This window comes from Anser brachyrhynchus (genome assembly GCF_964034855.1).
Source record: "Anser brachyrhynchus genome assembly, chromosome: 2".
In the NCBI taxonomy this organism is placed as follows: Eukaryota; Metazoa; Chordata; class Aves; order Anseriformes; family Anatidae; genus Anser; species Anser brachyrhynchus.
In genome coordinates this window covers 122,121,207-122,134,938 of record NC_137695.1, presented here as the reverse complement: position 1 = coordinate 122,134,938, position 13,732 = coordinate 122,121,207, and the positions used below count along the sequence as shown (strand labels likewise).

Sequence of the window (13,732 nt, the reverse complement as noted above, 5' to 3'; positions counted from 1 at the left end):
TCTGTGCATCAGGCTGGCACATCCAAGACTGGGGAACATATCCCAAGATCACAAAATGGCAACATCTACAACTCCCACTGAGTTGTTGCTCTCTCAGTGGAAGCAAGGCCACTCCCTTTCCATCCTTCTGGGGCAAAGGAGTATATATTATTTTCAGTCTGGTTTTATAACTGTTTCTGGAGATAGGTTTGGGTTTTATTTATTTATTTATTTATTTTATTTTCCAGGTTGAACCTGTTTCTCTCTTCTGTAATTTGGAAGTGAAACTGCAGGCTCAAAATACTAGAATTCATCAGCTACCTCCACTTCAAAAGTTCTTTGAGCTTTTGTTTTGTATTTCAGAGACTGCATGCATTTCTTTCAGAGGCTTTCAAAATGAGGCAATGTCTAAATGGAGAGTTAACAGCATGGAGCTGGGACAGGGGAGGGTCAGGCTGGCTGTTAGGAAAAGGTTCTTCACCCAGAGAGTGGTCGGGAACTGGGACAGGCTCCCCAGGGCAGTGGTCACAGCACTGAGCCTGTCGGAGTTCAAGAAGCATTTGGACAACACTCTCAGACACATGGTCTGATTTTTGGGTGGTCCTGTGTGGGGCCAGGAGTTGGACTCAATGATCCTTGTGGGTCCCTTCCAACTTGGGATATTCTGTCATTCTCTGATTCCATGAGTTGTCCAGACATAAATTGAACCAGCGTGAATTGTTGGTTCATTTTCATTTATAGGGAAGAAACAGTGGGTTTATAAATATTTATTTAGGGAAATTGTATATGTGTTTCTTTCCCCAAAGGGAATGCTCTCACTCGTGTTCCAGATCCACTCCAATGTGGTGACAGCAATAGCAGTGTAATTGAGGGAAGGAGAGAAGAGAGTGTAAGAAGTCCTCTGAAACTTTTGACAGGAATGTACATTGTCCAGCTGCTCAAGTGGAGGCTCTGACCTGCCCTTCATCTATGGCATTAGCAGAATTCAAAGCAGCCTTTTCCGGCTAAATGAACACTGAACGAGGATCTTGTGCTCAGGTAAAACATGCAGCTGCCACCTTTGCCAGATATGGAACGGACAGCTTTGCCAAATGTGTGTGATGGGCATAAGCTACTTATATTTTCAAATCTGATAATTATTGACAGTTCTGGCAGGGTTGTCTGTTGCACAGTGTTGATGGCTGCAATCCACATCTTCAGATGAGCTGTAATAAAAATAATGTATTTTTACTTTCTGTAGCTTAAGATTCTTCTATGGTATTTTAATATATTCAACTGACTTTTTTATAATCCCTTTGAAATTTGCACTGAAATAATTATATGTTTTATTTTCCCAACATGCTACTTACATTTTTCCTCGTGGTGTAAGGAATTGTTTGCTAATGTTGCACTGTAAGCAACCAGTTCATAGGAAATAGAAAAAGTGGAAAACTCTCCCCTCTTGGGAGAAGGAGATTTTATTTACAGAATTTATGTGGACTCGGGAAAGGCAGAAGGAAGAAAAATAATGGAGTCCCAAAACAAAGTGATGTTGTGTAAACTTTGTGGCTTACTCACACAGATAACTTATATTCCAACACCAGTTTGGCACAAGAGAGAGGAGGCTGGCGCATAGAATACAGGTTGGAAACTGAGCCACAATGCCATTCCTTTTGGAATAGTCACACAGTTTTGAATGTGTACCTTTTGGTAAATGCATGCTTTGGTTAAAAAAGTGCCTTTAAAATTTTAAAAATACTCTGAAAATTAAGATTTATTTGGTCTGTAGTAAAATTGGAAATCTTTAACTCTATAAACTATCTTCACTAATTTATTCCTGTTTTAAGTTTTGTTCTAGTGTTGCAGTAGGTGTTTTGCTGTCATTTTATTATAGTGTATTATTGCATTTTAAATGTCTTAGTACACTTGTAAACAGCAACGCATACTTGAAAATACAAATCTGTTTAAAATTAAGTCAGACATGCTCCACTTTTAACTGGCTACAATTTAGTTATAGATCTTTTATTGGGAGACTAAAATAAATGCAAGCTTCTTTCTGCACATCCAGTTATGTTATCCCTTGAGACATCTCAGCTAATAAATGAAAGTGGAGACAGATCAGCTGTAGGAATGGGGCGGTATAAAGCCCATCCTATTACTGAACAAGTTCCAGATGGAGTTCATGGAACAGCCATTAAGTCTGGAACTGGAGATGCAATATCCACCATAATAAAAGATTCAAAAATTATCTGGATAATAAATCTGACAAATGGGCATATATATTCAAAGAACAATAAGGTGTCCTCTTGAGTTATCTCAGTCACTCAGTTGTTCACTCTTTCAGCTGAATGCATTCACCTTAGCTATATCATTCAAGGGTGCAACTCATTGATCTGCTTTTATCATCTCTTTACAAAGTGAGAATTTTCCCATTATTCCCTCTGGAAAATAGATCTACGAGGATAAGTTTCATGGACCCAGCAAGATTCCTAAGTGTCCGGTGCTAGCAATAAATCTCACCCAAGCATAGACTCACCCCATGGACTATCTGATTAAACACTACAGTGTTCATTCTTCACAGCAGTGGCTGCCTGTCACCTCCTTTTTTTGAATACCTCTATAGATAGGGATGAGTTGTGCCAGATGAAGCATGAAGACAGAAAACAGCCAACTGAATGACACAAGACACACTTGGATGTCAACTATCAGCAGCACAAGAAACTCTTTTATGAGTCTGTTACATCTTTGATGTAGCCCAGAGTTCTTTTATTCTTCTCAAGAGCAGCCACAAAATAGTCAGTGATAATATATCTTAAACAGATTCAGAAAGGATAATGCCAAAACAGGACATTGTGGTAATCTTAGCTGACATGCATTCATAGATACAATGCAATAACTTTTTAAATGAGATTAATTCTTAAATGAGACAGTTCAGGAAACTACATGTCTGTGCAGTCCAGAGAAACCCATATGTGAATAACAACTCTCAGTGAGCAAGAACTGTCCATTAGCAGTGATGTTTTGTCCCTGACCATAGACCCTAGTAAAGAATATTATGAAGAGTTTTAGCTCTAGTTCGTAGTATTTTGCTTGATTTCAGAGACTAAAGCTCTGGAAGCTTGCAGGGATGATCAGGCTGCCCCTCTGAGATAAATTCAAATCCCTCTTGTATGTTTTTATCATTATTGTCTGAGTCCCCAGCATCTCTTGTAAGGGGGAGGAAATCTAGGAGCACCCTCTGGGCAAGCAAAGCAAACACAAATAGGATGTTACTCAGAAGGATACTTTAACATTCCAAAATTTAATAGCCTTCCCGTCTCAAGTACTGTAGGCTGCATCTAGGATAATTTTTTAGGGGAAAATATGACATTTCAGAACTCTCTTAATATTGGACAGGTTCTGGTTATGCAATGGGAAAGACACAAACAAAATGCTGGCTTCTTTATATTCATGATAGAATAGATAGTTATAGACCTTTCATCTCAGAAATAACTGAGAGCAGTATGTTCTATATTGGCCATCTACCACGTGGTTGATACAGGCAACAAACTGACTCTACTACATCCTTTCAGACGGATCTAAAATGAGTTTTTCACAACTATGAGTTACAAATTTTACTGCAGGAGTTTTCTCTGATTCTTTACCCTTTAATAGTGAAAGAAGCAAGATGCAATGGTCAAATATATCCAATAATGTGTAGATAATATGACCTTTAAGAATCTCTTATTATCCCTCTGGATCAGAGACCCATCTTCAGAGGGTATTTTTCATATTATTAAAGGGAAAACATAAGATTTTGCTAGGCTTAAGTTCCCTTAAAGAAATATAAATTGTTTCAGATAAATAAAGTCAGTGGTGGATGAAAGGATAATTTTGAAGAACCACAATAATTCCTGATTGCTAGGAAATGGATCACAACCTGGAAGGCTTCCTTAACTTGTCTCTAAATATAAACGTCTTGAAGTACTGAGATTCACACATCTACTTGGAGTAAATGGAGATATGGAGTACTCAGAACTAGCTAAAATTAAGCTCAAAATGTGTAATGGAGAATGTATCATTTCTGTCAAAGCAGATCTTGAATTGTCTTGTGCCCTTTTTAAAAAATAGAATGAAAGAAAGAAATGTATCAGAGGAACATCTGTTCTGTAATATACTTTCAACACAGTGGGAGTATATATTTTTTAAGTATCTTTGTTTCTGTGTATCCACATCAGAGAGTTATCCAGGTTAAGCCCAGTCCCCCAGAATGGCTATGGTTATTATTACAACACAATGTACTGTGTTCTGGACACCTCTAGAGATGTCTCTGCTAGACAAAGTTTGCTAGAAAGCCGCATATTCTTTCTTTGCTCCCTTTCACTTGTAATAATCTCCTCCCCGATGTCCTCTCTAGACTTGAGTGAGTAGAAAATCCAGGACAGCAACAGAATGCCTTTGTTTCTTTGTACAGTTTTTTAATCAATTCTGCTACAATTATGTAGGCCTGGTGATCAGTCCTGAGGTTTTATCCATTTCTGAAGAAAGCAAGGCTTTTGAGATCAGCTTGTCTCTGCATGATGGACAGTATTTTCAAGTAAGAATTAACCTATTTTATACTTAATGAAGACTCAAAATCAGTAAGCTACTACAAAGTTTTGAAAGTACACACTGCATTTGAGAAGGTATTTGTTAGGGGTCCTACCACTACTAAGAAATGTGCTGGCGAGGGTACAAATATATTGTTAGGTGCATGAGAATCCACATGGAGGTGAGCTGCAGGAAATGATGTTTCAAAAGTTCAGAATTGTTTTGACTTAATTTTTGGGTTTTGCACCACGTTATGTTATAGTAAATTATTGACATTTGACAGTGATGACATTTCCTTTTTTGTAGTCACATATTCAATAGAGTATACAGGAAAAAGCAAAATACTGATTCTTTAACTGTTTGTGTATACTAATATTTTAGACTTTTCTAAAACTAAACAAAAACAAACAAAACCAACCAAGTTTTATGGCTTAGTCAATAAATAATTATGAACTTCTAAAATTTATAGGGGAGAGAAAATGAAGCAAATGGTCTGATCTGCTTTTCTCTGCTGTTTTTTCACTAAGGACTTCTTTTCTTTCATGATGAAGTCAGGATCTGATATCTCAGTCACATGGGTTTTGACTACAGGTTACCTAGGAACAGGAGAGCAATTCTAAACATAAGAAAGATGAACTTCGACCTTCTTTGTAGCAGATGGAACATTTTGTGAGCAACTGGTCATGTGTAAATGTTAACTTGTTTGCCTTTCTTAATAACCAACAAATGAACAACATATGCCTTTATTTTTCATTTTGCAAAGACTACAGTTCTTTTTTTTTTTTTGGGGGGGGGGGTGGGAGGGAAGTTGTTTTGAAGAGTGTGCTCTTCAAGTACTGTGCAAAATTACACAAAATATTATATTCATTAGAATAGAGTAAAAACTGTATTGCCTCTGTAACAACTGCACAGCATGTTTTGAAAATTAACATTAAAAAACATTACTTATATCTGAGGTTGTCAACATTTAATTAAGAAGGCCCTCTACATTTTGGGAAGACACTGTTTATATATATGCAATAAAAGGTTCAAATTTAAATACTATACAATTAGTTTCCATGAAAAAAAAATGGCTTTTGCAGACCCCTACAATAGACAGTTTAAAGAAATAACTATTCTGTGTTTAAATTGTGCTCCTTAGTATTTTAAACAGATGGCAATGGCTTTCCTCTTGATTATAACTTTGAGGCATGCTTTACTAAATGGAATCAGCGGGGTTCATTAAGGTCCCATTTGATGTATCAGTATTATAAAAATACCATGTTAATTATCCTCAAACGTTGCAAGTTACCTCCATTTTCCTGCAATCAGAAGATGAGAGAAACCCTGTGAAGCAAATTAGTCCTAATTGAAAGAGGACTGATTAATATTTAAATAAGGCATTGTGTGAGGGATTCTGCCATGAGAAAAATAGGCTGAACATCTGAATTAATTGCATAGCAGGTTAAATTAAATTTCATATAATGGGTTGGAAGATGAGTTGGCACAGTGCTTTAGCAGGGAGCACAATGGCTGAAATACCAGTCTTTTCTTTCACTCTTGGCTGGATTCCACTGAGGTCCTTGTAGTCCTTACCTCTTTGTTGTCTTTCTTTCAGTACAAACAAAGGTACTAACAGAAGATTGCAACCACATTTTAAAAAATGTTAATCCTTTTTGGGAGACAGCACCTGTCTACATTTTCTCCATTTCTCTTCCACCTTGGCTGCAAAATTAGGAAACATTAGTATCTTTTTCCTTGCCAAGTTTAATGAGGATTGATGTCATAAAATGCTAATGGCTGGAATATAGTTAGAACTGTGCTATTAGTGGGTTATCACTGTCTGACGTTTTCACTGCACAGGAGCATACATGTGGAGCCTGTTTAAAGTGATTGGGTTACTTAAGGGTCCCTGTTAGGGATATTTAATCCAACATAAATTACTTATGCACTTTGTTAGCGTTCAAAGGAAGAGTGTACGTTGTACATGTTGGCAGTTTTCCAGTCAAGAGCTGTTAATTACTGTACAGCTACTGAATACAGTTTGTGGCAATGGGAGCTAAAGGGGGAAAGAACTATATCTATATTCCATCTAACTAAAAATGAGTATATGGGAGTGCAGAGGAAAAAGTAGACTGAAGTCATTTTCACCCTTAGGAGTTACAATGCCATTTGTTTTCATTTTGAAAATAAAAACAAATGACAGTATGATTCCCTGAGGGGGAAGTACTTTAGCTATAAAGAATCCCTGCTAAAATCAAGCTATTATCTATTTGTATGTGGATAAGAAAAAAAAAAAATGTTTTCAAAAGCTCTAATTCATCTACATCGCTGCAGAGTTCAAGGTTCACTAAGATAGTCCTTGCTTATCATATTAAATGTATGTGATAGCCAGGAAAATGGCTGATAACTATAGTGCTCGTTTCTTTTTGACATGCAGTTTAGTATAGTCAAATTACTTTATATTGCCACTCTTATATTAACAAATACTGTTCTTGCCAAGGCTTGTGGGGTTTTACTGATGGAGAGGCCCAATAAATAACAAGTATCTCTTGATATTGTCGTGTGGTTCAACTTTGGGAACTGGCTATAAGAAATAACTTTGAAGAACTAAACACTTTTTTTTTATGTGGAAGCTCATGGATCATGTAACATTGCTGGGGGAAAAATGCATAGTTCTGTTAGCAAAGCTACTGTATGGTCTACAAATAAAGAGCCTGTTACACCCTTGATCTCTACAAAATGGAAATAAGGTTTGAATATGGCCTAAAGTAATATCTTTATTTCATTTTATTATCTAACTGCAGTGCTACTTATGAAGTTGTCCATAGGAAGTTCATAACGAAGATAACTCTATTTTCTGTCTATATTATTGAAATTGCTAAAGGCACAATAGTTTGTATGATTATAGTTATGTAAACACTCCGTTTCTCAAATGCATCATTTATGAAGCTACAGGGGAAAAACAGAATATCTTGCCTTTGCATAGTAATCCATCCTACCAAACTTTTTTTTTTTTTAAACTAATCCCAAAAGTTTTCTTTTAGTGTTCTGCTCACAGTATCATTACTGTCACTATGCATTTGACTAAAATTCTCTTTTCTCCTTGCACTTCATCAGACTTTGAGTTTTTGATCTCCATATATGTACTGAAATGCCTGACTCCCCTTCAAAATTTTTCCTGGTGAGAACTGACTGACCCTCAGGATGGAGAGGTAGATTTGGAGACTGAAGTGTGTTTTGGATTTGAGATTATAGTATGTATAAGAAGACATGCATTATGTATGCAGCTATTACATCTAGTCAGTGGTTCTCACTAACTCTTGTATATTTGTAACACCATTTCATTGAAGCTGGTCTTCATATATACTGTAGATCGTCAGGCCAGGAACTTTGCGCCATACACTTCCTGAACATGGGCCTGAACCCAAGACCGTTTACAAGTTAAGGGCTGTAACCAGTAGGAAAGAAAACCTAAAATTTTGCTGTTATGATGATCATTTTGGGTATCATATCCCATTTCCTTTTGTACATCATGACGTCTGCTTTAGAAAACTGTACCCTAGAGTATGGTACAAAAAGCCAGTACAGCCATGTCACTGCCTAAGTGTACTCAGAAGGAAAAGCTGGATGCTTTTCTGTGGGTGGGACTTCTGAGCCATGGATGGGACTTCAAGAGAAATTAATTTTGATTTAATCTCTCAAAATCTTATTTTTTCTGAACTTCGTTTTTATGCTCCTGACTTGTCTTCATCACACATAGGAATGAATGATCTAACTCAAGTTTCTGGGTTTACTCTGAGATCCGAGATCTGTATATCTGTATTTTTCAATAGTCAGCTACATTTTCTAAGTATTAATCTGAGAGTATTAAAGCCTAGAATGGGTACATTTATAAATGAAAATATATAATAAAATGGTTTGCTTTTATTAAAAGCAAACTTTTTTTAATAGTTCTCATTTCCTTATTAAAAAGTCAATATTTGTAGACAATTAAAAATAATCTAATTAAAAAACAATGACAATGTTCAATATTTTATTAATTAAAGAAATGATGTGAATATGAATCACTATTCCAAATCATTGATACAGATCATTTACCTGGATTGAGTGATGTGTTATATTTGTACTATTAGTTAATATGATTATCATAATATTTTTCCAAACCCAGAATCAGAATATTGGTATTGCTTCTTTAAATGCAAAATTAAAGATATTGAGATCATAGTCATTACTGTTATCTCAAAATCAAATACTTATTATACGATGTTTATTGATATGTTTCTCAGATCAATGGTTACAAATGTAGAAGCAAATGATCTACTCTGGTTTTGTAATTCTTTCAAACTCTCTTTTACCTTAGATGAGGATTTCTGGTACAGTAAAATACATTTATTGGGTAGCAGTTTTTCTTTAGAGTCTGTCTTACCAACAAATGTTTTTACTTAACCTGTTTCTAATAATTTTCAGCATAAGAAAATGTGTTAAGTAGGATTTCATATTCCAATTTTGTTTTTCTGAGGCCTCTGTTTCTTCTATACATTCTTATTCAGCTCTCTGGGCTCTTCCTAGCAAGGAAGAAGTACCAGACATGATGGTATCTAGGTTGCATTGGACCTTGGGTGTGAATGATCTGTTCGAAACTTAGGCAAGACCAAGGTGAACCTTAAAGGATGAAGGGTCTTGCAGGTTTCTTTCCCTAGTCTACCGTTCACACAGCAGGTATATGAATTAGGCAGAGCCCACAAAATCTAGTACAGCCTTTTCCTAGTTAGACTATTTCTGCTATTTCAGAACTTGCTCACAAAAGCTAACTGCTTCTGGAGTTCAAATGAGAAGAGGATATTTTTAATTATTGGTTCTATATAACTAAATAGTATAATAAGATCTTACCTCCTTGTCAAATACAGACGGTGATGAATGACCAAAAGCAGATAGAAGAATCCAGAACTGCAGCTTAGTCGTGTTTTCTCCTGCTACAGAAATTATAGTCAGCTCAATCCAGGAAATAAGTAAAATGATAAAATGTGTTAAGCAGAGGGACTGTTGATTTTTGAATTCTTCTTGGAGCTACATGTGAATTATCAGATAAGCTATTCTCGTTTATGAAACTTAAGAACCTCTGGGCATGTTCAGAAATGAAGGACTAGACATCTGGGCAGTGTGGTATTAACATAAAATAAAGAAACATCTACATTCTTTTATTGCTAAGCGCGAACTGAGTAGGCATTTTCAGAAGCACATTTGGATCTCTGTTCTGAAAACTGCAAGCACAGTTTTAGGCACTTAAATCTGGAGGTTCCAGCTCTCAGAGCAGTTTTTCACAGATTTTATTTATTTATCTATTTATTTATTTCAGAAGAAAGAACATGTGGTATCAAAGATGAGGTTGAGTGTCTAGATTTATGTTTCAGTACCTGGAAATTAATAGATCATCTTGTCTTAAAAGATATCTTTAGAAAGAAATAGATCTTTTCGAAGGAACAAGTGGACTCAATTTGTATAGAATTAAGGAAATCCTTGTTTTAATTACCCTGGAATTAACAATAGTGTTTCAAGCTTAAATAAAACCAAAACTCAAAGGAAAGGTTTTCCACTTGACTTGAATGAACTGCATGATCATTGACATGTATCTTCTGCCAACAAATTAAATTCAAGCAATATTTAAACTAGGGTTGTAGTAGCACAATCTTTAATTATGATCAAACTATTTATCCTCAAAATCTCATATCTCACTATGTTTTTACCACCTTACAGTTTTGCAAAGTACAGTTAACAGTTACATCAAAACATTAAAACATTATCTAGGGTTGATTTAAGGATAACATGTAGTTTGGCCAGTGCAATATAAATACCTCATATTTCAAGAATACTTATGGAAAAATTTATTTCTAAACATACTTGAGCCTCCTGATGCCATTCTAATTTTTTAATGTGTGATAAGACATCAGAATATACATACCAAAAAAAAAAAGTTTTGATGTCTGCATTTTTAATCCCAGAAGACATGAAATCAGCTGAATATGTATGTTACACCAGTCTTAAAGAGTATTTACACTGTTGTGATTAGTGTATTTTAGAAGTGTTACTATGCAGTTTAAAATAAATTAACAATCTGCTCAAAATCTTCTGGTATGTAGATGAGATCTCCAATCTGTCATTCATACTGTACATATACACATATATACACACATTTATTTACATATAGGATTATATACCTTCAGCAACTTCTTTCCTTTTGGAATTTGAGCTATAATGTGTCAAACAATGTTTTTATGAGTTTTTTTTATTCCATAGTATCTTTTTATAACATTTTAATACTAGCACTTTCTTTTCAGACTTCAGCTTTGAAGGCTCTTCTACCAAATGTGTGAATCTCTATCTGCAGGGTGTCCATGTTTGTTTCTGAGAGGCTCGAAATTGGTAGCAATCAACTTGAAAGTGTGTAGTAGCTGTCAAATCTCAGAACAGGCTGTGGATGATCTTATGACTGATTTAGCACGTACTAGGAGCCAAAGTAATACAAAATAATTGGCTGTTTTCCCCCTGTGTTTGATGGCTAGGAACCTGATCCTCAAAGACGGTGTCTCAATTCAGGGAATCTGCAAACATTTCCAAACTCCTAGAACTGTGTGAGTGCTGGGACTGGTCACAAGCTCCATCTCAGAGCAAGACTGGGGAGCTCATTCTTTTCTCATGCATGGTGCTGTAACACAGGAAGGAGTCGGTGCACACTCTGGCCATGTCTCTGGTCTGAGGGGTTTGGTAATCAAGACCTCAGTCTACGCTGGGGTGAAATTTTGGGTGACAGTTGCTGGTGATCGACTTGACCACACTAGGCCTAAAATCACTGTGTGTGTACAAGGTCAACGTCTCTGGGATAAAGATTCAGCTCTTGACTGCCCCACTACCACCACTGTTTTCCTTATCCTGCTTCAGCAAGTGAGGAAGCAAAAGGGTAGACAGAGGGAGAAGCCCCATGGGTGGCCAGTGGGCAGGAGAGGTGGCTGTGGGCATATCACTGTTTGCAGTGTGAAAGAAAATGAGCTGGAATCTGTCACCTTAGTGAACACTAGATAAGCTGCATGGCGTGTGGCAGCCCTCCAGCCTAACTTTGGAGTAGCTCTGTTAACATCAACAGTTACGTGTGAAGGTTCAGCTTTCACTTATGCTGACTGGCTGGTGTCTTCATTGTATTTGCAAGAGCAAATACAATGTCAAGTCACAAAATGAAACTAGATAGTTGAAAAAATAAATAAATCAGGAAGAACTTCAGCAGACAGTGGTCTCTGCACTAGCTCTTGCCTATTTTGTTAGTCTCGAGTGATGGCTTATGAGCTGCGATAGTTCTCTGAGAGTTTTTGCTACATGAAGAATTGTTTGTGAAGGAACATCATACAGTTCTTGTGCAAAGATATTGATAATAAAGATATGTTAGAATCTCTCAAGTTTTGACCAAATTAAAAATTCCCCATTATGGGTCCCAGTCTCTGTTGTGACAAAGTCATCATTCATACTAATGTATTTTGGCTAATGATTCCTCTGAGGCTCTCCTATCTAAAGAAAAATACTATTTTGATGTGCAGAAGATGGCCAAACTGAAACTTAGTAAACTGTTAATTGTTAATTGATTAATTGTGTGATAATAACTTTTGGGCATGCTGGTTTAGGCCTACATCCTGCAAAGTTCAGGGCGCCTGGTGGAAGGTAGGAAAGGAGAAGCATCCAGCCACCAAGCAGGCCGTCCCTGCTAGTGTGTCCTGAGATGGACAGTGCAGCCTACAGAATGAGTATTTGTGCCTGGAGAAGGACTGTGGTAGGGCAATCAGATGTGGGTTCACTCAGTGGTTCAGTGGAACATTTGTTACAATTTAAAAATCCCATTCTCTGGCAGAGTCACCCCCCATCAGGTCAGAACAGAACCTCCCTGCCTGTCTAGAGTAAGCTGAGCCTATAATAACATGTAAATATTTGCCTTGTTGTTAGTGCATATCTAGAGACTGCACTGTCTTTGAAACAGAAACAAGTCCCTAATTTTTGACAAAGGAGCAGAGCAAAAATTCTGCTACCCTTACGACTATTATGCAGCACAGAGAAATGTCTAAAACATTCAGGAAAGCTTTTTCGTTGTTAAATCAAAGTGCACAATGTTGACCCTTTGTAAGAACACTGTTATGCATTTTTAATAGGAGTATTGTGAGCACTTGAAAAGCTGCATAATGAATTTCAAGCATTTCACTATGTGTTTGTTCTGGTTTGTGCTCTCACAGTTAAAAGAGGGGCATAGTAAACCCTAAAAGTAATGATAATATGTAGTAAGAAACTTACGAAAGCATGAAGTCACTTTCTTTAGAGAAAACATATAGTATATTATAACACTTAATATTAAAATTTCATTTCTGTTAAAGGGCTCTGAATGTACCATAGAATTTTATTGTGAAAACTTCTGTCCTGATTGCTAACATAAATTAAAAGATGTATGCAGAGAACATTAAGCTTTGCAATATCACAATAAATAAAGAAAAGTTAATTTTTAAGGTGTCACATAGCTAAGTTAAATATAATGTTCATTTCCCATTCAACATTTTTATATCATCTCCAAATAAGGAATGTAGGCTATTTCTTATTAGGCTTTTCACAGTAAATAGCAAAAATACCTGCTCATACATCTACTTTTTGCTTTCCAAGGTATGGCGTGACTCAGTTACCTCATTTCATCCCTATGGGGAGAAGAAGTATATGCCCTGCAGAAGTAAACTGTGTGTAGATGTGGATGTATAGATACCTTAGAGCACTGCTGTGCAGCCAGAGCGGTGTAAAGGAGCCACAGTACAAGTGACAACCAGGCCCGCAGATATATAGGGATAAGAGAAGTGGTTATTTTAGGGACATGGTTTAGTGGGTGACATTGGTAGTAGGGTGATGGTTGGACCAGATGATCTTGGAGGTCTTCTCCAACCCTAATGATTCTGTGATTCTATGATTCTGTGAGTCTGGCAGCTTGCAGGAAGTACAACAGTTCGTAGAAGAGAAGGATACATGCCTTTCAAAAACCAGTCCTGAACATAATGTTCTTAAAAAAAAAAAAAAGGCTTTTGATATAAAGTATCAGTTCTTAATCTCTAGACAACAGCAAACATTATTGAAACTTTAAATACCTAGAGGAAATGGAAATTATTTTGACAAGTAAAGAAGTAAAGCACTTTTCATATTAAAAAAAAATAAT

General features: G+C 36.3%; 1 protein-coding gene across 7 annotated transcripts in view; it reads left to right on the top strand.

The window, feature by feature from the left end:
• Nucleotides 1–13,732, top strand: part of TOX (thymocyte selection associated high mobility group box) — a 221,339-nt gene that overhangs the window by 48,048 nt on the left and 159,559 nt on the right. Inside the window, exon 2 of one of the 7 annotated variants that reach the window (XM_080578983.1) lies at nucleotides 897–1,017. The exons of the other annotated variants lie outside the window; for them this stretch is intronic. Within the exon in view, the coding sequence (XP_080435109.1) occupies nucleotides 988–1,017 (30 nt within the window). The 5' untranslated portion in view covers nucleotides 897–987. The remainder of the gene's footprint in view (nucleotides 1–896; nucleotides 1,018–13,732) is intronic. 7 annotated transcript variants of the gene reach the window in all.